General features: G+C 40.7%; 1 protein-coding gene across 13 annotated transcripts in view; it reads left to right on the top strand.

Moving 5' to 3' along the window:
* Positions 1 to 24,942, top strand: part of PUM1 (pumilio RNA binding family member 1) — a 139,936-nt gene that overhangs the window by 68,825 nt on the left and 46,169 nt on the right. For 7 of the 13 annotated variants that reach the window (XM_035019262.1, XM_035019264.1, XM_035019256.1 and 4 more), the window contains 5 exons: positions 125 to 303; positions 10,014 to 10,180; positions 12,213 to 12,483; positions 22,899 to 22,992; positions 24,175 to 24,291. In XM_035019262.1, coding sequence (XP_034875153.1) covers positions 125 to 303; positions 10,014 to 10,180; positions 12,213 to 12,483; positions 22,899 to 22,992; positions 24,175 to 24,291 — 828 coding nt within the window. The remainder of the gene's footprint in view (positions 1 to 124; positions 304 to 10,013; positions 10,181 to 12,212; positions 12,484 to 22,898; positions 22,993 to 24,174; positions 24,292 to 24,942) is intronic. The other 6 variants (XM_035019267.1, XM_035019259.1, XM_035019260.1 and 3 more) reach the window with 4 other exon arrangements.

A 24,942-nucleotide genomic window follows, 5' to 3' on the forward strand; every position in this document is an offset into this window, starting at 1 on the left:
TTTTGGCTCACCTGACCATGGCAGGCTTCCTGATTCCCAGTCATTGGTTTATCCATGAGACATCACTCATAATTTGTTTGAGCCTCTGGCTGCACTGTATCATGCTTGTGTATCTTTTTTGTAGATCATTCAGTTTCCCAGCCAATCATGGTGCAGAGAAGACCTGGTCAGAGTTTCCATGTGAACAGTGAGGTCAATTCTGTACTGTCCCCACGGTCGGAGAGTGGGGGACTAGGCGTTAGCATGGTGGAGTATGTGTTGAGCTCATCCCCGGGCGATTCCTGTCTAAGAAAAGGAGGATTTGTAAGTTGGCTCGAGGAACTTGTTCCTATATCTCTCTTTTTTTACCCCCCTAAAGCAAAACATGCCTGTTTAGTTTCCTTAGATATTCACAGCACTAAGTAACAGTGTATTTTAAAAACACCTTTATTTCAATTAGATGCCAGCATACACAGTAGGAGATGCAAACTGAACTTTTTAAAAAACAAAGACATGATGTTTTTGGGGGGATACATTGATAATGTGAGGTAGAACTGAAATCTAGTTCTCAGTTCATTGGTCTATCAGAAGCCATTTTTAGTTTAAAACAAAAAACATAAAAAGAGAAGGAATTAAAATAAGAAAGCCAAAGCTGGGGTGTCAATAGGGAATAGATCTGAGAGCAGTGATTTGCCAGTTCCCAATAATCCTTAAAGCGTATGGGTATGTAGGATCATTCTTGTTTCGCTTTGTTTAATTATGATATGGTCTTTAGCCCTCTTTGAACAGCTTTGCCTCTTACACCTTGCCTGTTAGGAAATTCGAAGTTCTGTTAATTCCAGATCTGCAGGTTTTTTTTTTTTTTAATTCATCACCATTTGAACTCTCCGATGCTCAGTTGTGCTGCCAAAGCAGCTTGTCTGTCCATAGCCTTTTCCCTTATAAGTCTTAAACAGTCTTCTTCAAGCATCTTTGATAGGCTTTCTTTCTCAAAACTGCTTCTCTGTCATCAGCTCTCTATAGATGTGAAGTCTTACGATGCATTTCCATTTGAGTCTTCCTCATTTTGTGGTCTGTGCCTGGTTTTGTATTCCATGTGGTAGCCAGGAAGGTCATGAGAGGCAGCCTGAATCTGTCTTCCCTCCTTTCCTCCCGACTTGGCTTGCTTTGTACCTTTTCAGAGTCCTTTCTCTGTGAAGTCTTTTTCAGCTAATCCTTTTTGTTGGCAGTCCTATAAAAGGCCTTCTTTCCCCCAAATCATATTAATCATTTTGCCTCCATAAACTATCTTATGTTACCTTAGAGCATTTGTTGTCAGTATTTTTATCGTCCTGTGTCTGTTTGTTGCTAGGTATCAGAGGCTTGTTCCTGTTTTCTTCATTCCACCTGAAACTTCTTTAGAGTAACGGGAGTTCATTCTTGGTACAACTTCCTGAAGTGTCAAGTACAATTCCTTCATATGTTAGTGGACATTAAATGAATGTTGACTTGGTTGGCATGAGGAGAACAGATGAAGTTTAAGGTAACCAGAATCCACATGGAGTTAGCTTTCTTCTAGGCATGCCAAAGATGATGCTTCGGCTGCCATTGACATTTGCCATGTGGCTGGAACTTTTAATTGCACAGGAAAACCAGAAAAGATTAACTTCTCTAAGAGGGTGTTTTGGATTTCTCCCAGCTTCATACCTAGAAATTTGGTGTGAGGAATTTAGCCAGAAAAGGATCTTTTTGTTTTATAATGACCCTTAGGGGAGGATCAAGGGACTGAACTGGGGCTTTTGTCTTGAGTCTTGAGTACTAGTCATTCCAAAGCTGACCTGATTGCTTCTGGGTCTTTTGACACTGCAAAGACATAGGTCAGGTTTAGTGGTTTGTGATCAGCTAGGAAAAGCCTTCTTATTTGAACCTTCCCAAGAGACTGCTTGGTAACAATAAGATCTACCCTGTGGATGTGAGGAATGGATTTGGGCAAAATGATCATTTCCTTGTTGTCCCATGGGAAGGATGGTGTTACGCCTCTTCTTTCACCATATCCCTGGTTCACCTCTTCTTCTGTCCTCACACTTTCCCCATCTCATGAGCGCAGATTTCTCAGAGGAAGTACTGCCTGCTGATTTCTGTGTATAACTTCTAGTTATTTACTATGGGAGAAAAGTCGGTATCGTGTGTAGGTAAGTGGTCGGTGTGGTGAGTTGGAACCTGTATGACACTTCCCATGAATTCTGTGTTATGCGTGTGATGTGTTTCTAATCCTTGGGTATTAGCCAAGAGGCACATGCCTGGGTTACTGTAAAGTTTGTAAGCAGGCAGAAAAATAATTGGAATTAGGAGAAAGATAAAACACTGGGACTGAATTATTATTTTTGCCTGCTTCTCTCTTTTAAGCAATCACTTTGGCAGTTAATCTTATGACAGAGCATTATCTTCTGCATTCATTGTCTTGTATTTGATTTTGTAAAGGTGGCTTTCATCCTTAGTTGTCCTGAGAGACTGGTAATTTTTAGCTCTTGTACAGTATTGTCACTAGAGGAGTTTAAGATCTCAGAAAATTAAGGGGTCAGAAAATTGAACTCTCCCAATCGGATAATTTACTGGGCTTCTGAGGTTTGCATGAAGATAAATGAAACTTCTCTAAATCTGTGTTCCAACTTCTCGGAAGGCAGATTGTGGGTATGAAATACTGTTGTGTATTTTGACTTGAGTTGCATCTAAAGGGTGATCCAGGAGGACTGATTGGTGACATCAGGCTACCACATTGCATATCCAATCTTCTGGGGGTTGGAGGCCTGAGGATCTGTGAACTACTTTATCAGCTTTATGGCCTGGCTTTGCTCTGCCTGTTGGTTAGGATGACATTTGACCAAAGTTCTGGTCATGGAAACCTCAATCACTTGTTGGTGGTCATGGTATGCATGCATCTTCTTGGAAAAGGTGAACCTCCTTTTTTTTTTTTTTAAAAAAAATCCAGTCTGTCATTGAAAGTTCAGAGGCCAGGAAAGAGAGAATATGTGCTGCTTTGTAGATAATTGTTCTAAGAGTGGCAATTGATTGTTTATGGGTCAGAGCATTCAGGTATTTTTACTTTGGGTGGCTGTACGTCCAGTAAACCATGGAAAGACTCCATTTTAATTCTAAGAGCTGAAAACGTCATCTCTGATGGTGTAATAAATGTAGATCTCAAAGCAAGTGCTTTAGGGGCCGTTCTTGGATACTGACAACAGGTAATCCAGACTCTAATAACTTTTCAGTTAGAGGTGGTTTAGAACTAAATCTACTCCTTCTACAGTGATTTCCACTTTCGGTAAGGTTGTTTCTTGGTTACAGCTTGAATGAAGGTGTTTAACTCTTTGTCTAGCTTTCCTGAGCTTTCTTAAGTTCATTTTGATTATGCAAATGGACTCATTTGAGTACTTTTGGCTTCTGTGATGAGATTACTTTCAAGCTGACAATAAGAATCCTAGAGCAATATTTTGTTCTTAGCACCCACTGTAAGATTTTGGTACTTTTCTACATATGAATCCAAAACTTCAGGGTAGCAGTTTTCAGAATAATAGGAAAACTCAGAATACCAGTTAAGTCAGAGTCTGTCAATTCTAAAGTTTTCTTTTCTATCCTTTATTTTATTTATTCCTGGAGTAAGACAGCCTCCCCTCCGTGCCCCCCCCCCCCCCCAACAAAGCATGGTTCAGAGTGGTTACAAAACCACATGTGACTACTGTATTGTGAGGCTACTGAGTGAAATATACCATTGAAGGACGCTGCTGTTTGCCTTTTGGAGTACCAGTCGATCTTCAAATAGATTGAAGTCTAGCCAGTCAGAAGAGTGGATCATAATTTCTACCTTTCTGAGAAGGTTTATGGTGCCTAGGGAAATGAGAAGACCACTTAAGCATCAATTTTAGGTGAATCACCTTAACCTTGCATAGGAAAGATTTTTAGAAAAAAAATACCTTTAGCAGGCCTTTCTACTTGTATGTAGAGACTGGCTGCTTTCTGACCTGGAAGAGGCATACACACTCCTAGCAATTCATTTGGGTCACAAAACTTGGTAACTGTTTTTCTCACTGCATTTGTTTTAGGTAACCAGTGCTACTTAATTGATTTTGTTTAAAAACTGTGTGCAGTGTAATGCAGTTAGAAGTCAGGGGTTTGAATTTCAACTGACCTTAATTTTCTCATCTGTGAAATGGAGTAATTAAAAACCCTAATTTATATGGATGTGTAATATATATGACAATGCCCTTTTTTTTTTTTTAAGATTTTTATTTATTTATTTGAGAGAGAGAGAGAGCGAGCGAGAGGGATCACAGAGGGAGAGGGAGAAGCAGACTCACCGCTGAGCAGGGAGCCCGATGTGGGGCTCAATCCCAGGACCCTGAGATCATGACCTGAGCCGAAGGCAGACGCTCAACTGACTGAGCCACCCAGGTGCTCTGTATATGAAAATGCTTTGTAAACCTTACAGAATCTTGCTCCACAAAGTCCATGGGCCAATAACATTATCACTGCATGGGAGCTTATTATATATTATCAGTTTAGAATCTCTGACTCAACCCCAGATCTATTGAATCAAAACCTGTATATTGCCAAGAGCCTCGGGTGATTTGCATGCACACTGAAGTTTGAAAAATACATAATTTTCTTGGAAGATTAAATTACCAGGAGGCCATGGATCACATTCAGAAACTTCATCTATAGGGTAGAGCCACTTCAGATTTGAACTTCCCTTGAACAAGAATTCTACATGCTCTACTTTGCCCTGTCAAGCTTTTAAGTACTGACTAGATAAAAAATTAAAAAAGCACCAATCAAGTTTTGGAAAACTTGTTTTGTTTTCATCTCTATCATAACATACCATTCTGCATGGTCAAGATACGTTTTTTTGTTTTTTCCTCCCTTCTGGATCTGGTGGTTACCACAGCAGAGGGGACCACTCTTCTTACCTTTCTGTACACCAGGAATTAGGTGATCGTGTACACAGTGCCTGGGATATTCTGTGTTCCACTGTTTCTAACGTATACACTTCCCCACTTTGTTCATTTTGAAATTGGGATGCATCTTTCAGATGGTAGTATATCATAGTTTAATTGTCAGCATTTCATAAAATGATGGTATTGTTATTAATTGATGATTTGATGAAATGTAGTTGGTGGTGGCTCAGTTCTGCACACATATCTCCTGAAAATCAGTGGTACAAAAGGGTCTAATGATCAGAGCTGTAAGTTTTTTTTCCAAGGGGAGAGACATAAGGTAACTAGCAATTTTGAGGCTTTGGGAGATTGAAAGGTGGATATATTTGGAAAAGGCAGTAGGGAAAAATGTGAAAATGGAATAAAGTACTTTTAAGAATTTTTTAAAAAAGAATTGCACTTTTATGAATTGCCTTATTGAATCCTTGAAACAGTCCTTTGAGGTGTAGATAGTGTTGTCCCTATGAGTTTATAGCTGCGAAAAATGAGGCTTTCTGGGAAGTGGTAGGGCCTGGATTCAAACTTCATTCTAATTTCAAATATGCAAAATATTCCTTTTTAGAAAGAAGGGAGGAAAATTACTAATCTTATTGAATATGACTTGTTCCATGGAGCTCTGCGGGTAAGATCACTGCAGTAAGAGGAGAAATTAAATTCTCATTTCTCTGACTCATTCAGAATTAATAGATACTCTCTGAAATATTCCTCCTGTTATGTGAGGCCTTTGAGGAAGCTGATCCCTAAATGGAGGGACTCTAATCTCCACAATAGAAGGTTCTTCTCTCTGTCTGCTCTTCTCTCAGTTCTTTGGTATCTTGCAGTGGAACATAGTCTTGCGCCTCTGTGTACACAGGGACTTCTCAGAACCGTTCTTGGCCCCACTCTTGAGATTTTTTTTTTTTTTTAAAGATTTTATTTATTTATTTGAGAGAGAGAGAATGAGAGAAAGCACATGAGAGGGGGTAGGGTCAGAGGGAGAAGCAGGCTCCCTGCCAAGCAGGGAGCCCGATGCGGGACTCGATCCAGGGACTCCAGGATCACGACCTGAGCCGAAGGCAGTTGCTCAACCAACTGAGCCACCCAGGCGCCCCCACTCTTGAGATTTTAATTGGGCTTGGCTATGTGTGTGTTGAGCACTCACTGAAGCTTATATGTGAGTACTACAGGTTTGGGTTAACATTCATTTAAAGGAAGCCCACAATAAAAAGATGTATTAATCCTTCTTTGTTTTTTCTTTTATTTAGCTAATAGACTTTTTTCAGTACTATTACATACTAGGGAATATGTGACAAAAAAGCCCAACAAAAACCCTGCCTTTATGATGCTTATGTTGGACTTAATTACAGTGGTTCTCATTTGTGAGTGCTTATTAGAATTGCTGGAGGAGAGGCTTTTTATAACACTTGTGGGAGCTTTTGCAGACCAATTAAATCAGAATCTCTGGGTGCGAGCCCAGACACTTGTAATTTTTTTTTTTTTTTTAAAGATTTTATTTATTTATTTGACAGAGAAAGAGACAGCAAGAGAGGGAACACAAGCAGGGGGAGTGGGAAAGGGAGAAGCAGCCTTCCCGCCTAGCAGAGAGCCCGATGCGGGGCTCGATCCCAGGATCCCGGGATCATGACCTGAGCTGAAGGCAGACGCACAACGACTGAGCCACCCAGGCGCCCCTGACACTTGTAAATTTTAAAAAGATTGTGATGTTCAACACTAACCATACAGCCACTACACTGTGAAAATGAGTGTCCTTTGGAGGGCCAGATTGGCTGTATACTTCTATTAGAGTTAAACCACTTAATTGGGCCATTTAAGAGTTTCAATCTTGATATCATGGATAATGTTACAGAAGAAATACCATCACAAAATTACCCCTGTGCTGTAGATGAGAGAACTCAGACTCGGATTTCATGACCTGTCCAAAGTCCTCTGCCAGTATGTGTCTGCAGTTGAGATGGAGTGTAGATTCTGTGCAATCTGGATTAGTTCTTTCTTTAAGACCACATAGCTGTGAATACCTACCCTTATCTTAAATATTAAAAATATTTATAAAAATCCTGTAATGTACCAGCCCATTTCTACCCCTGTTCTTCTCTCTCTAGGGTGTTCACATTTCTTTTTTCTTTCTTTTTTTTTTTTTTTTTTAAGATTTTATTTATTTTTTGACAGAGAGAGAGACAGTGAGAGAGGGAGCACAAGCAGGGGGAGTGGGAGAGTGAGAAGCAGGCTTCCCACGGAGCAGGGAGCCCGATGCGGGGCTCGATCCCAGCACCCTGGGATTATGACCTGAGCCGAAGGCAGATGCTTAACGACTGAGCCACCCAGGCGCCCCAGGGTGTTCACATTTCTAAGAGACCATTTTCATGATCTTGAACCCTGTGTTCTCTTTTACTAGCAGACTTTTGACAAAAAGTCTTCCCACTGTGCTTTTGGTATCCTTAAAAATCAGACTTGTCAACCATTTTTATTTAGGGCTATTATTGAATTCCTGAAATTTTGTCTCTTAAGTAAACTTTTTACTGAAATATGACCTGTGTGCTGAAAAGTGTTTAAGTCATAAATGTTCATCTGCATGTGTTTCTACAAAATGAATACACCCAGTGACCATCCAGATCAAGGAATTGAAGTCTCCCTTGGGCCCCCCGCCTTCAAATAGAAGGAACCTACTATTCTGAGGAATTTATAGCCTACTCAGAGCAGAAAACCAGGTAGCTATATTTTATATGAATAGACTGTACAATATTGGTGAAAAACAGCCCATCCTAGGGATTCCTTTGAAAATCTAGCCCTTGGCAGTGTAATTAAGAAAGTTAAGTATCAGGGACTGTTTTCAGAGACAGGCCGAGCTGTCTCTGTTAGGCCTCCTTTTAAAGGGTCACTGGGGAGAGATACTGCAGAGTGTTGATTTGGCGAGTGACTCTCCCCCGTCACCAGCTTTCTTGCTTGTTGGTGACACTTCCTACTGCTTCTTTATCCCATTTCCTTCCTATTTTTGCTGGTAGACCTTTGCAAGTGCTGATGAGAAATTGGAGCTGGACTGCTCCTTCTGAGCCAGCGACTTGTAGATTTATGGAGGATTACTTAGGTGTGTTAGTGGGATGATCCTTCTAGTTAATACTTTTGTTACTGACATTAATAGTGGCTAATGCAGGCAGAGTTGTTTGTTATCTAGACCGTGTCACTACTTCCTGGACTCCTATGATAAAGACAATGGGAGGATCCTAATTTCTAGACCGTGTCACTACTTCCTGGACTCCTATGATAAAGACAATGGGAGGATCCTAATTCTAATTTTAGTGGTTCAGTTTTTCAGGATTTTTTGGTCATTTCAGTTTACTTTGTCATAGTTTTTGAACTTCTGCCAAGCGCTGTATTTAGTGCTGGGGATATGAAAATGAATACATGGTTTTTGTCAGTTTTACCTTTGCAGTAGGAGGGAGGTATTGTTTCTGGACGTTTTTAAAGATCTTTCTGTCTTTGGAATCCTATCATATTTCCATCTCTGCTTTAGGATCTCACTGTGGTGCTTAATTGGCTGTCATTCACTCCTCTTGAACCAGTAATAGTCTTAACACTTTGAAGATTCTACTGTGAAAGTCACATCTCAGTGGCTGCCAAAACTGTAGTTTACCGTCTTGATGCCGCATGAAATGAAGTTGTGTATCCCTTCTTTGTCCTTCTTGTACGTGGTCCTTGGTTCACATTAGCCATGAAGTCTTTTTCTGTGTCTTGAACAGAGAATGATTTTGAAAGTAAAATGGGCTCTGAACTGGCAGGTGAAAGCTCTAAGAACGTCAAGATTCATGAGTTACCCTTTCGGGGCCAGAGATCTCCGGGAACTGCCCATTCCCGGGCCTGCCTATTCACATCCCAGTGTCTCCTGCTCCAGCTTCCATTACTGATCCTCTCCCGCCCCAGTGGAATTTGGTTGTGGCGACTGGAAATGTTGTGAAGGAGCTCTCATCTTTTTCTCTCTGGTTCTTGCCTTTTGCCGGGAGCTTTAATTTGGTCCAGAAGTCAGTGGTGAAGACAAGCAAGGTTGCCCCTCTCCAGTTCTATAAAAGCAAAGGTTACTTACCATTTGGTAGGATTCTGCCAAGATCTCTGACCCGTGTCAAGTCACTCTACCAAATCTTCTTTTCCTTTTGGAAATCAAGGCACATTGGATTTGTAAGTCGGGGTCTTAATTTAGGATGTTGCTAAGAGGGGACAGACTTCATTTCCTTAGAAGAGAAAGCATCGGTGTGCTTGGCACCAAGATAATTCTTTAGGTCTAGTCTTTCAGAGATAAAGTCTGCTGCATCAGCGATCCAGCTGAAGGGGCTTCCCTGTAGTCTCAGAATAATCTGGTATGGGGCAGGCTCAGAGTGAAAAACAACAGATAAGCACTTAGAGTACTCTTGAAAGAATTTCACAGATTTAACGTGTTTTGAAGGATTAGAAAAAAATTAAAGTGAAGGATGATCGGTGAATTATTGATGCAGTAAGCCTTGAGACGGAGAGTGGAGCTGGGGTGATGATAGGTGGTACAAATTGGCAGGGCATGTGTCCCAAGGTAAAGTGGAGGATAATTGAATTGGAATGATGTCAGACCACACTTAGCTCAGTACTCAGAAGTAAGAGAGTTTACACAGGCAATGGCGAAGTAGGGAATTCTTTTTGTAGGCTTACCACTTTCCAGCTATACTGTTAGCTGCCATACCTGGGGCTTACTAGGAGTTGTGCTATTGAATAGTGTTAGATTTGGAAGTAGAGAAGTGGGACCAAGAGATGTAAAGTTGTGGCTGGGCTTCGGGTAGAAAGGAAAAAATGGGATGGTGGGACATTTGGGTATGGTAAGACTGTCCTAAACTCTGTAACATAATTGTATGTCTGTCTCCCCCATTTGGCAAGACTTTCTGCAGTGTTCCTGCCTCTGTGTTGTCTGTTAATTAGATTGTAATGTCTTGAAAGGGCATGGACACTACCCTGTTTTAATTAGCATCTAGTGTAGTCTCGTGTCCACAGTGGTTGCCTGCTGTTGTTAGTTGATGATGATTAGTGAAGCTGAAGCTATTTTTTAAACAGGGCCCAAGGGATGCAGACAGTGATGAAAACGACAAAGGTGACAAGAAGAACAAGGGTGCGTTTGATGGAGATAAGCTAGGAGATTTGAAGGAGGAGGGTGATGTGATGGACAAGACCAATGGTTTGCCAGTGCAGAATGGGATTGACACAGACGTCAAAGATTTTAGGTTTGTATGTTTTACACTTCTGACTTTTGAATGGGGGCTATGGGTTTTTGTTTTGATTTAGTTTTATTTGGATTTTAGGGTTTTTTTCCTTCCTTACCTGTCCTTTTTAAGAATTGGGTCCAGTGCAGGCCATACCACAAAGACTGTAAGTTTACTGGTAAGGTAGAACTTCTAAGAGCTGTCAATGCCTGGTGCTTTCCCAAAACAATAGACTTTTGCATTTGCAAAGGGCTCTATTATTTGCAGAATGATTCTATAAATATCATTTCAGTGATTCTCAAATATCAAAGTCGCCTGGGATGGGTGCCTTGGGGTTTTCCCTAAATTTCTCCCAAATCACTAGTTTGGGAGTAACCATGGTCACTAATGGAAGCATGTCCCCTCTCTCTGGCATGTTAGTGTGGAGAGAAACAGTTGAGAACTTACGCATTGTTTTATTCGAGACTCCTAAACTCCCTGGGAGGTAGGTGGGTCAGTATCATTTTCCTCAGTTTGAAGAACCAGAGATGCAGCTTATATGACTTGTTCTTAGTCGTCTCCCTTCCATGGATGCCTCTCATTCCATCTCTGGTCATGACTGATTTGCAGGTTTTACCCTATAATTTAATATACACACTATTCAGATGATATTGCATATTTGTCTTCTACACTTGGCAATATTCCTCATTTATGTAGGTAACCTTTAGTGATGGTATATAATTCTAAAAAGGTAAAAATCCTTGGTCAGTGATATACAGATAGAGAATTTAATTTTGAATAATTTTAATGTTAGTCTGAAGCTAATATATGTGTGTCTAAACACACACACATCTATTTCTGATCCTGATACCTATCAAAGCCAAAATTGAAATTCATTTTGGATCATTGTATGCAGAACAACATTCAGTTGTTTAGTATTCCTAACTTACTGTGTTAATCTTGTGAATATAAAGAATTACAGTCTTTGGAGGAAATTTGAGGCACAGTGTAATAACCACTTACCTACGGTCTTTCGGATGAAGTAGGCAGCCTTTCCATCCTGAACCTCAGGCAGCCTGTAGTAGGGTCTGGTGGTAGTTGACTTCTGACTGGGTGGTGATGATAGGGCAGGTGTGTGAGAGGGAATACGGCAGTAGCTCTAACTTGTACCAGCTTAACGGGCTGAAGGGCACGGAATGTAGCCACAGGCTACGCTCCCCTTACTAGAATGTAACAGTGTTCTATATTAGTCTGATTTGGAATTATACTGTCCTGCAGTCCCTTTTACATAGGGTGATCCTCTATTCCCGGTCACCTGAGATGGTACTCGTTTCTGCCATGTCCTAGGATATTTATTCCTAGTGCCCCTTTTTTTGCTCTTAGGAATATCCTGGTTTGGGTGATAAATGATACTCTCACACTACTTTTAATTCTTAGAGCTGTCTCCTCAGCAGGGGCATATCCTAGATAATGAATTTATTTTGTACTGTTTTGTAATGGTTTGGTTCTGGTTTCTTAGAAGGGGAAAAGGCAGACAGGTTTAGCACTGACCAGTAGTACCAAGATAATACTTAAAATTTTTTTCACCTATAAAAAATTTTTTTAAAAATAGAATCATTCTCATATATGGAATTTCCCCCTAGAAACTACTTTTTCCATTGGCTCTCTGCTTAAAGAGTAGGTGTTACTTGGGGCGGGGGGCGGGGGGGCGGGGGCGTCATAATTTACTACCTGCATTTTGGGAATCTTGTTTTCATGGTTGCCACAGGCAGTGTTTTTTCCAGTTCATTCATTGTTCCTCAGATCTGGGCCCTTTGGTTAAAGGAATTGTAAATTAATACTAGTTAATGTGAATTTACAGGGTGGGTTGTGGTGGGAAGGCAAGCAATAGAAGAGTTGTTTTATAGGCTATAACATGTAAGCCCCGTAAAGTGCCTCTGGTTGTTTTGTAGAAATAGTTTTAAGTACTGTTGATGATAAACTATGTTCAAGGACATCGTCCTTAAACTTGGGTTGCTGTAGTGTCCCTCCCCGCTCAAAATAAGGTTTAATGCCCTTTACTTTCTCTGTTTAGCCGTACCCCTGGTAATTGCCAGAACTCTGCTAATGAAGTGGATCTTCTGGGTCCAAACCAGAATGGTTCTGAGGGCTTAGCCCAGCTGACCAGCACCAATGGTGCCAAGCCTGTGGAGGATTTCTCCAACATGGAGTCCCAGAGTGTCCCCTTGGACCCCATGGAACATGTGGGCATGGAGCCTCTTCAGTTTGATTATTCAGGCACGCAGGTACCTGTGGACTCAGCAGCAGCAACTGTGGGACTTTTTGACTACAATTCTCAACAACAGGTACTGTGTGTGTCTCTCTGTCACTCTCTTTACTCTCCTCCAGCCAGCACATGATTCAAGTGACTAAGAATTGGGGGGATGGGAGGAGGGTGGCATTATTTTAGGCTATAGCCAGCCCTTCTTAACCCGACAGTGATGTGGGCATACAAAAGCCTCTGTATCTTCCCCTCCAGAGGCGGATTCCCGTGCTGAGATTATGGGCAAGAGATCACTCTGCTCGACATGTGCTTCTTTTGGCTCCTCTGTCACCCCAGGGCCTGGGGAGTGGGTGAGGTCGTGTTACCGCTTGTGACACAATCTTCTTGGATGCTAAATTGACTTCTCTGAAGATTAATAAGATTGTGATGCTGTTGGTTGGTTTTGTTTTTAAAATAGTAAACTCTGTTACCTACTGCTGGCAGGAGTCCAGTGTGAGGTCGTCTTGTTAGTCATGTCTTTTAATTAAGTGAGTAACTATAGATAACAAACATACCTGCTGTCTTTCCGAAGAGTTAAAATACAATTAGGGGAAAAACACAAATCACTCCTGTAAAAATCTACAGTGAAATTATGTGGCTCTTTCTTTTCTTCATGAATCCTTGGAAGACATTATATATGTGCCTTCTGGTTTTAAAGGCATGGCATGATTAACTCTGGGGTTTACTGATCCTTCTGTTTCATTTTTTTTAAAGTAAAAAACTAGCTGTCTGAACTATAAAACGGGGCAGGTAGCTTCCCCATCTTGTCAGGTACCACAGGCTCTCTCTTGTGGCTGAAAGCACTTTGATGGGCCATGAATTTCTGATATTCATTAGTTTTGGACTGGAACATAAATATAAACCTCTAGGCTTGAAAGGTTAAAATCTCATTTTGATAGGAATTCTACATCTATGGGGGAAATTGGCTTATGGTCTGTCCCTTTGTTGTTATAAATAGCTGACTTTAAATGAATTTTGATGTATAAAGCTAACCATTTAATATTAATAAGAATTAATAGCAGTAATAATAACATTAATAAAGTTTACAAAAGGAAATCCCTTTAAGGGATGATGTGATATGTGTGCTCTGGTCATATCAGGTGGATCTATTAGGTTTAATTAACAAACTCTTTTTTCTAGAGAGAGTAAATTTTAAGTGTCTGCTACTCTCCCTCTGGTTCCCAGTAGATATGCCATCTCTCTGAAAGGATGATTTTTGTGCTTTTTCTCTTTTTTCACTGTTTTGCCCCCTTTCACAGTGAATCCTCAAAACAGCAGTTTTGAGTGAAGCCAGAAATTACCTCAGGTGCTGAAGATAGATTAGACTTCAACTTTGTACCACATCAGCAAATGTAGGGGACACTGTTACCAAGTAGACTTCAGCTTGCTCAGCTTAGGATAGGAGTGTGGTGGTAATTCTCTGTCTAAATTGAGGTTCGTGAGTGTAGGCTACTTTTTCTTCTTCTTCTTCTTCTTCTTTTTTTTTTTTAAGTAAGCTCCACACTCATTGTGGAGCCCAATGCGGGACTTGAACTCACAACCCTGAGATCAAGACCTGAGCTGAGATCAAGAGTCACATGCTCAAGTGACATCTCTGTTTATACTCAGGGAGTGTAGGCTACTTCTAACCAGGATTCTTAACCTGGTTATATCAAGAAGTTTTATCTGAATTCTTTCTTTTACTTTGTCTTCTGTGGTCTGAACTTCCATAGCAGCCCCTAGAACTCTGGCCATTTTTGGTGCTTAGCTTCCCATTCCTCATCTATTCCAGTCTAACCCTTTGCTTGTTATTTAAGAAGTGTTTGTCTTCAACCTTTTGTGAAGAAAAATCTGATGCTCTTTCATTGAATTGTTCTTTACTTCATAATCAAAGTTGGGATTTTCTTTTGATGTATTGATCTCTCGTTTCAAACTAATTTTACCAATGTTTTGGGAGGCTGGATAATTATTAGAACTCGAACAGATGTGTCCTTTGGCAAACTCACAAGCAGTTAATATGATTACATCAAAGACAACACCCACTCAGATTTATGAAGCCTGGGATGCCTTCACCACGTATCCCACTTCAGTAATTTTTGAAGGTGAATGTCATTATTTTGAAAGTTAAACTATTGTTGGTTTTTGGCTTCCCATGAATATCTTGGTTGTGGTAACATAGGGGCATTGTTACATAGGTAGACCATAATCACGTGATGTTATCATTGTTGTTTTATCCCGTGGGCCTATAATTCTTGCTTTTCTGAGTATATTGTTTTACATGGTCATGTAGTGGGCTCCCTGATAGCATGCCCGGGAACTATTGGGCCAAGACTTCTAAGTATTTTCAAGACCCTTAACCTCCCAACGGCTCCTGCATAGAGGTAGGAGTAGCTGTTAAGATGGTAGGATCCTTTTTCTACTGGAAATTGGTGTTTGATCTTACTTTTTATCCTTCCAATATTCCTTACTCTTTTGCTCTACATTGTTTTATTCCCCTTTCCCTTTCTACTATTTTAATTGATTGTCATTCTTGAAGATCCAATGCTTGTTAAGCTTTCTTGATCTCCATGAGTTGCATTATCTATCTCCTTTGAACTCTAGTGCTTTGTACTTCCCTTAAGAGAAGGAGTCACCATGTTCTGCCTTGTGTATAATTTCTTGTTTAAGAGTTCTTGCTAGATTGTAAGCTCCTTGAGGGCAAGCCCTGGGTCTTGTTCTTCTGTGTCTTCTACTTTTGCTTTAGCAGACCTTTTCAGGAAGCTTTTTCCATATTCCTATTATAGTATCTCAGAATATCCCCCATTACTAAATACACTTCCCCAAACTGAAATTTGGAACTAGCCTTCTAAGAGGTCTGGAGGCCATTCTTTGAGGCCTAGCTTGTATTCTACTATGCAAGTCCTTTAGATCTAGCCCACTAAACTTCTGCTCATGTTTGTAACTAGACCTGCACAATATCCAGGAAATTACCTCCTTCTTAGGGTCATAGCCCTCTGTTGCCATCTGATCAAAAAAAAGTATGTAATTCGTTCGAAATCCAATTTTGTTGGTAATTTCAGGGAGATCACAGATTTGTGGACTGTGGATTATAACTTTGTGTTTGCATTTTTTGTTCTCACCTGTAGCTTGGCATATATTTCATGAATGAACTATGGTTCCCCCCTCCCATAGCTCGCGGTTTAGGTATTGTGACTCATTTGGTCATTTCAGTAGTGCAAGGACATCCTTGAAGACAAGTGTAGGACATGCCTATGTCCTAGAACCTTAGACAAGGGAGAGCATACTCTATTCTGGGGAAGGAAGGATTTTTGGAAGAGGTAGATCTTGAGCTGTGCCTTGTAAGACTTTTTTTTTTTTTTTTTTTTTAAAGATTTTATTTATTTATTTGACAGAGAAAGACACAGCGAGAGAGGGAACACAAGCAGGGGGAGTGGGAGAGGGAGAAGCAGGCTTCCCGCCGAGCAGGGAGCCCCATGCGGGGTTCGATCCCAGGACTCTGGGATCATGACCTGAGCCGAAGGCAAACGCTTAACGACAGCCACCCAGGCGTCCTGTAAGACTTGTTTATATCAGGAAAAGAGTGAAAATTTCACTGGAGGAAATAGTAAAACTTAAAGGCTTACTATGAGAACTTAACAGGTGCACGTTCGGTAGATAATGTAGTAGTCATCCTAGGTGGTGGGTGAGGTTGGGAAGCAGCGACCTGTGAGGTCGCACAGGCAGGGTTGTGGGTCTTAGCAACTTTGTCATGCTACCTGATTGACAGTGACAAGACAGTTTTAAGAAGGAATGACTTAATTACCATGGTTTGGTTTTTTGTGCTGTTAGTTCAGTGGCAACTGTAGACATTACTTACCCATATTAATCAGTTAATTATTGATGATTGTGTCCTTCCAGGAAGCTGGTTCTGCCGGTAGTGAACAGAGCTGGTGCTCATAGTAAGGCTGTCAGACGTGGAATTGAATGGGACAGTTGAGGAGCCGAGTGCTGAATTGGTTGGTCAGGAATGCTGTCAGGCCAGAGGAGGGCTTGATGGAGACCAAGGTTGTATAGACGTTCCTTGAAAGACAGATGCAGTGTATATTGCTGCAGTTAAGAGAATAGAGTTGTGGAGATAGAAATGAGCATGGTGTGGTCATCGACTGACAACAGTAGAAGGCACACTTAGAGTGAAATGCAGCTTGGTGCGTTGGGCTATTGAGTCTAGGTCCCAGAGGCTTGAGAGCCAGGCTTGAGTCCCAGACATTATTAATGATTGTGAGAATTAAACCACAGATCTAGTGTAGTGCGTGTTTTTCTATACATTTCTGCTTTTTTATATTGGCTTTCTTAAATGAGCATCAAAGGCTCTCCTTCTCTCTCTCTCTCTTTTTTTAAGTTTTGAGTTACTTGCTATAGTTAATGAGGTAGCTTTATTTGTGATTTCATGATGGGGTCTGGTTTGGAAGTTGACTAAATAATTCCTTCTTGTGTCCTATTTCCTTTTTATCAGGATTTTGATTTGGTTTCATAAAACTGTTAGTATCAACTTCTATTGAGATACATGGTATAGAGCAGCCTGCAAATACAGGAAAGGTAATTTTCATTTAGTTCATCACAAACATAATGGTACTTAGGGATACTTTGGGTTTTGGATAGTTAAGTTACTTGTTTATCATAAATTTAACCTAAGATTTATTTAAAGCAAGGATTCCTTTTTTTGTGCCATGAACCCTTAGCAGTTTGATGAGATCTATGGGCTGAATTTTGTGAATGATGTATAGTATAAGTAGTTTACAAAAGAAGCAGTTATACAGAACTAGTTACAGAAATATTTAACAAATTGAATATGTATCTGCTTTATCAAACTGCATGCAGCAGAAGTAGGCGTACCTAATGATCATGATGAGGATAAACATGGCTTTGGGATGTCTAATAGTTGTAAAGGAACATGAAAATGTATCTGACTTTTTGAGAGGGGCTGGGAGGAGCAGAGGAAGAGGGAGAGAGAATCTTAAGCAGGCTCCACATCCAGCGCTGCAGCCAGACGCAGGGCTGGTCTCACAACTCTGAGATCACAACCTGAACCGAAATCAAGAGTTGGACGCTTAACTGAGCCACCCAGGCGCCCCATATGTGACTTGTATTGGTGATTAAGTCACAAGTGTATAGCTAAGGTTAATGTGGTTTATTGCCTACAATCATAATTGAAGGCATGCTAAATTTCATGAAAATAAGGACAGTTTTACTATCCCAAGTATGAAGATCTGGGGTTTAAGTACCCCTAATCTACGGCGCTTTGAAATGTTCATTGATATCTCTGGAGTATTCTCCTTCTTTCCCTCACTTTCCCTTCATTGTCTTCTTAATTCTGGACAGTGAACAGTGAGCATTAGAAACAGTGAACAGTTCATAATAATGTGAACCATTTTGTTTTATGGTACATGAGTGATCTTTATTTTAATGAAGAGCCATACAATTATTTATATTTCCCCTAAATATATTTTATAAAGTTACTGCTAGATTTCATTATATTACAATTATACGTAGCAGAAATCAAAGCCAGGATTACAACTTTATAGATTAATCAGGTTAATTGTTGATGCTCTTTATTTAGAATTCAGTTAATCTAAAAATAGCCTAATGTAGCATGTTGTACAAAATTGCATACTGATGTACTAAAACTCTCACTTCTTAAGCATGAATTTTAGCAAAGAAACAGTACTCCAAAAATCATAATGGAAGTACAGATTCATTCCCTCACAGCTCTAGACAGATAGGAGAGGAAGTGGCACACAATGCTTTTAAAAGTGTGGTAGTGATTAGATGCCATTCTTCTGAAGCCAAGTTTGTGCAGTTTTAATATAGGTCTTTAATACTCTTGGCTTTCCTTTCAATTGACAAGTGAGAGGAAGATTATTTTATCAGTGTCACGTATAGGCGCTGGTAAAATGCTGACTTTAGCTAGCGGTTGGGTCATTTGAAGCTTACCTTTATTGTTCTTTGACTTTGCTGAAATTTTATGATTTTCCTCAGAAGTACTTATTTACTTGGTTAGAAGGACATTGTCGTTGTTCAAATAACCTGGTTGAAAATGAGCTTTGATCTGGAAGCTTCAGACAGTAGCAGACTTCCACATATTTCATGTACTAAAGACTGGTTGCCATGATCAACTTTTTTTTTTTTTTGAAAAGATTATAGTCCCACCATAGATGTAATAATACCTTAAGTGTTTTGAAGATCTTTTCTCTGTGAACCCTTACAACATCCCCATGGGATAGGGCAGGTACTACATTTTTACAGATAAGAAAATTAAGACCTCATGAAGAAAGAAAGTTCCCAAGCTGTGGGAACGTCTGTGTTCTGGTGTCTAGCTCTGGGCTCTGTCCTTGGGACCTAGTACTAGAAACACAAAGCCTTTTGATAATGTGGGGATGTCTCACCTGCAAATTCAGTTGCATTCGTGGTTTTCTCTTCATGGAGTATATGGTCAAGCATATTCCTCCACAACAAAACAAAAAAGGTTTTTCTTCCTTCCCTATTACCTTTGTGCCCTGTTGACAGCAGTTGGTGCTCATGAACTCATTGGGATTTTTAACATTAACATTCACTGCAAGGAGTTTTGCCCTCTGCTTTCCTCATCCTGAGCTGCCTTGTTGGGGGAGGAGTTGTAAGAGGTGACTCACAGAAGGGCCGTGTCTGTATGGGGGTACTCCCCCCATTCATCAGAAAGAACACACATAAAGGACTGTTCCTAGCATGTGTTTTACGTGTGTTAATTTTAATACTTCCAGCAACCTTATGTGTTAGACATGTCTTAATTGTCCCTAGTCGAGAGAGGAGGAGAGTGAGTCACAGAGAGGTTATTTTTGCCCCATGTCACGTAGTCTGTGTTGGAGCTAAGATATGAATCCAGGCTTTCTGGCCCCAGAGTCTGTGCTCTTATCCCCTGTCCACTGTGTATATAGCTTTAAAAATTGGTCAGAAGCCATGGCTGGTGGGACATTTTATTTTGGTGGGGGAGGGGGATAGTCTTTCACATACATCAGCTCCATATTTAGGTATTACTCCACATTCTGAAAATTCAGCAACTGTTTTTATGCCAACAGGTATTATTGATAACATAATAACACTAGTAACTGTCTTTATCACTTAGCACTATACTAGGGGTTTTTGACTGCCCCTTTCTGGAATAAAAACCCTGCAGGCTATCTTTTGTAAAGTCATGTAGTGACAGAGAAGGGAGTCAAATCAGCTTGCTTGTGTAGTTCCCAGATTATGCCTTCAGTGTTTCTTTTATTTATTTTTTTTTTATTTTTATTTTTTTAAAGATTTTATTTATTTATTTGAGAGGGAGAGAGTGAGAGACAGCACGAGAGGGAAGAGGGCAGAGGGAGAAGCAGATCCCCTGCCGAGCAGGGAGCCCGATGTGGGACTCGATCCCGGGACTCAATCAGGACTCATGACCTGAGCCGAAGGCAGTCGCTTAACCGACTGAGCCACCCAGGCGCCCGCCTTCAGTGTTTCTTATTAGGAACCTCGATGAGCTTGAAATAGTTGATATATTTTCCCTTGCATTCAGTCTCTTGAACAACTTAAGAATTCAACCCAAGTACATTGTAATCAGTAGTGGTACATTTATCATTATACCACCCTTAAAACCAGTGTTCTCTCCAAATCTCAACAGTATTGTTTCTCAGTTACCTTTGGCTTGCTTTCGAAAATGATGAAAATGTTAACAGAGCTCAGTGCTTTGCCCAGCAGATGGCATTTGTATGAGTTTTTCAGGATACTTTGGAATCCATTACTTGCCAATTACCCAATTTTGTTTTGAATACCCTGTATTTCCAGTTAATATTGGACCATTTACATAAAGAGAATGTGCCAGAATTGCTGTAATCTATGCTATAATCAAATCTGCTTGCTGTAGATGATAATTTACTTTTGTTAATTGTTTACTGCAAAATGCACTCAAGAAAACAGCTCCTTCTCTATTCACCATAATCACTGCGATATCAGTCAACTCTCAAACACAGAATATGTGGGAGCTCTTGTAGGACCTGTATGTTTTTAGTTAAAAGTAATAGTTTCTACTTCTCAAAGTGTGGTGAAGTGGTGCTAATAGCGAACCACAAGCTAATGTTGTGCAGGATGGTTGGTATTAACACACACTGGATATATATGGCTGTAGTACACATATATTTAAGGAGTTATACGCCATGTTAAAAACCTGTGAAGTGGGGATAAGTCGGATGGCATGACAGTGAGTACTGTTTTTGGTTAGTAAGATCACTTCAAGAGTTCTATTCTGAACACACCGTCTTTATTTCCCTGGTTCCATGTCATAGCGCCTCGCTAATAGGGCTCAAAAAATGTTGAATGAATTATTTTGTTTGTAGCAGGGCAAAGAAGTGTAGAGGGAAGAGGCTAGCATGAGCAGTGTCTGAGATGTTAAATATTTCAAAAGGTTTGAGGCTAGGAAAATTCCAGAGACCCATTGAAGACACAGTAGATACCTAGTGAAACTATGAGGTATTTTTACAACATTGGAAAAAACTTAAAACTTTCCACTATTTTACTGTAATGTTTTCTCCCTCCTGGCTGCCCCTCTTGGGTGAGCTGCTTCCTGTTGGTAGGAATACTGTGGGACACTGTCCTTTAGGTAAGACAGACACGTGAAAAACAACTTGGAAAAATCACAAGATCATAGTTACCCAATAGTACTGATTGGCTCCCTTCCTGGAGCAAAAAGTTGTTTTTTTTTTTTTAAAGATTTTATTTATTCATTTGAGACACAGAGATACAGAGAGAGAGAGAGCATGAGCAGGGAGAGAGGCAGAGGGAGAGGGAGAAGCAAGCTCCCCGCTGAGCCAGGAGCCCGATGCGGGGCTTGATGTGGGGCTCGATCCCAGGACCCCGGGATCATGACCTGAGCTGAAGGCAGACGCTGAACCATCTGAGCCACCCAGGCACCCCCAAAAAGTTGTTTTGATAGGTTTGTCTATAAATCCCAGTACTGCTTTTGAAGACTTGATATTTAATCATTGCCCATAAAGGAGTACTTGTTTTTTTACCAGCATCATAATGAAGTTTCTTTTTTCTGTAACCTTTGAAAATAAAACTCTAAAAGTATTTTTGAAATCTGTACAGGGTTACTTTGATTTCCTTTCATACTATAAAGGCAAAGGCTAATTTTACTCTGGTTTTTAGAAAGATGAATATTTACAAAGAGAGGTAACAGGTGACGTTGGTTAGTATATTTGAAATATTCGCCTTTTTTTCTTTTTATTTAAAATCTGCCTACTTGTATAAAGTCTCTCCACCACCTAAGATTGCATTACAAGTCCAGCTCTGACGATAATTAAGCTGAATTGGTGGGATGACATTATGTCTTAATGTCTAAAACAGTCAGGTCTCTTTTTGAGGAAATCTGTTATTTAACATCCATTTAAGATCCTCCAGTGATGGCAGCTGAGCTATTGAAAACTGTAGAAAGAGCAGGTAGGGAGGCTGAGGGTACTTTCTAGGGAGGTGCCTTCAGTAAGCTCTCTGTCTGACCTTAGCAAATGAAGACGTTTTCAGTATGACTCCCTGAAAGGTGGCATGTCAAGGCAATCGAGGACCCCCTTTCTTTGCACCAGTACTATTCATGCTAAAGTGTGTCCCCATCTTATGCAGTGTTGCATTCCTAGTCCCTTGCACAGTGCCTAGCAGGTATTACTGGTTTCATAACATTTGTAGGATGAATGAGTGAATGATTGACCTTGTATTAAGATAGAATTTTAGCATATTCTTAGTGTCAGGACCTTTGCATTCCTATCCTGGTCTTGTGAATTCAGAAGTGTGCTAGGTCTGAGCTCAAAATCCAGGTTTTTTTAGTAGCAGCTGTATTTCTGTTGTTTGAGTTCCTACACATAAAGAATAGGTATCCTAGGAAACTGGAGGGCTCCCAAAAGCTGGCAGCTGTCTAATTTATTCATTATGATAAGCCACTAGTTGAGGAAGGTATCCAGTATCATTTCCCTGGAAGAGGCAGCCAGAGGACGAAATGAACTTTTCATTTTCCTTTCCAAAGTGTTTGTGGGGTTCTCGAAAGAGCCGAAGAGAGGTAACAGCACTAGGGCTAATGTGGTGTGGCTCATTTTGTAGTAGATTTGATTTTGAGTGTGCTTTGGGTCAGCAGGACCCTCAGACCTGTTGACGGCTGTTAGAGCATTTGTATGATTGCTTGTGGTTCAGGGGACATCAGGCTAACCTGGGAGAGTAGTGGGCAGCACGTGGGGACCGGGTGCACCAACTTGAGGTAAAGAAGGAGAGGGAAAACCCTACTGTGAAGTTTCACGGTACCGTCAAAATGGGAGTGGAGTAGAGCAGGAGAACATTTTTGTTGAAAAGTGTCACTCCTGAACAAGGATTTGTAGAAATTTCTGTTCAGAGAGGTTTTAAAATTATTTCACGAGACAGTTTCTCTAACCTCGTCACGTCTTTTTCCTACTTCAGCTGTTCCAAAGGCCTAGCGCCCTTGCTGTCCAGCAGCTGACAGCTGCCCAGCAGCAGCAGTACGCCCTGGCAGCGGCTCATCAGCCCCACATCGGTAAGTGCGTGAGTGTGCGGCGCATGCCCCGAGCTGAGCGCGCCAGCTGCCGCGAAACCCGGTAGCGCAGAGTGGTTATAATCAAGTCCAGGCAGATCCCTCAGAGTAGATGGCCTCTTCCTCTTGTCCTGCTCTCTTTTGCCACGTTCTTCATTTTTGGCAACCTTCTGGACTTCAGTTCATAAGATTTCTTAGTGTCCCGGTATTTGTCTGCCTCCGCTGTTGTAGGATTTGAAGTACCTACGGTAGGGACTAGCATCAACTCTGTTGGTAAGGTTGGATGAAATCGATGGCATAAGAATAGTTTTGCTCTTGTTAGGGTTGCCTCGACTGTGAATGTATCAACTTCTCATCTTACTAAGTAGCAGGCAGTATGTGTAAATCCATTCTCCAGGCCACATATATTGAGGATCTGAAAAAGTATTCTCATTTAATTACTGGTTTTTAAAGTAGCTTTGCCCTTTTCCTATAGCACGTGTTAATATTTTGGTGTACATATTTTGTCTTACTGCCTAGACCTCCCCCCCCCGGACCTTTTTAAGGTCTCTTTGAAACAAAGTGCTGTGTGTGTAAACAAGTACGTGTAGAAATTTTTTTTTTTTTTTTTTTGATGTGTCAAAATGATATGGGTCAATAGAAAGGAGATCGCTAATCATAGATTGTGGTATACTGTGGAAGAAAAGATGTGCTTCCAACCTAAATGTATTAAGGCTAGGCATAATGGCTTTTGCCTAGGTCTGGTTTAATTTATAATTGAAGATGCTAGTGTTTATAAATACCTGTACATTTTCTTTGAGAAAAACTGTTTGGAAAATTGTTTTAAATGGAGATAAATTCTTCCTTCCATCCCATTACAAAGTCTTTTAAGTTGCTTTATGTTAGCCTGCCATAATTTTAATGGTCCTTGAGAAATTGTGCTGAATTTAAAACTGCCTCATGGTTTAAATTGTTAGCAAAGATAAACAAAAAACAAAACAAAACAAAACGACAAAAAGAAAGACAACAGATAAATGTCACCCTGATCTTTAGTATAGGGATTATTTTGTCTTTTTAAAAGTCCTCTTTCCTCTCAACCTATCCTGTCTTGTCTTTTTTCTTTTTTTCCTCACCTGCAGTGAGTAGCCAAATTGTGTAGGTATTTGGTAGGGCTGCAGTTCTAGTTGGGTTTGTTTTTACTGACAGGTGTGTTTTCAGCAGGTTTAGCGCCCGCTGCGTTTGTCCCCAATCCATACATCATCAGCGCTGCTCCCCCGGGGACGGACCCCTACACAGCTGGACTGGCTGCAGCGGCGACACTAGGTGAGGTGTTCTTCTGCATGCGGGACTTTATCCCCTGCTAAAAAGTCGTGGGGGCTGGCATGCATTCTTTGTACTCTGTCCTGAATCCAGGTCTCCGGTGGAGATTTTTCTCCTGGTTTCCAGTGTCCTCTCCCTGTTTGGATAGCTCTCCTTAGCTGTAACCTCAGACTCGAACATATCCAAAGGCAAATTCATGAGCTGCCTCCTGTATGGGTATTTGTGATCCACGAAACCACCAAGTTGCTTGTAGGTAGTTGGGGAATTTATCCCCTTTCCTAGGTCTTCGTACTACCTGTAGTCTGCCACAGTGTAGGTCCTTATACTCTTTACCTAGGCTTTGGCACCTATTCTCACTTATGTATTCCTAATTTCCTTACCCCTCCCCTCCAGTGTTCTCGAAAACTGTTTTAAATATGGATCTTACCTTTTCACCTTTCTGCTTTAAACCATCACCAGTTTCTTTTCTTTCTCTTTTTTTTTTTCCCTCCTCATGCTGTATTATCTTTAATAAACCCGCAGCACCAGTGTCATCTGCCATTTGGTGTTTTCTCGGAGAAGAAGCCCGTCACCAATTTCTGTCTTATCCACCCAAACCATAGATCAGACATGGCTGATTATTCCATCCTAATTGGGTGGTGGTGTGCCGTTCCT

This window comes from Mirounga leonina, unplaced genomic scaffold (assembly GCF_011800145.1).
Source record: "Mirounga leonina isolate KUSES-001 unplaced genomic scaffold, KU_Mleo_1.0 Mir_173, whole genome shotgun sequence".
NCBI lineage: Eukaryota > Metazoa > Chordata > Mammalia > Carnivora > Phocidae > Mirounga > Mirounga leonina.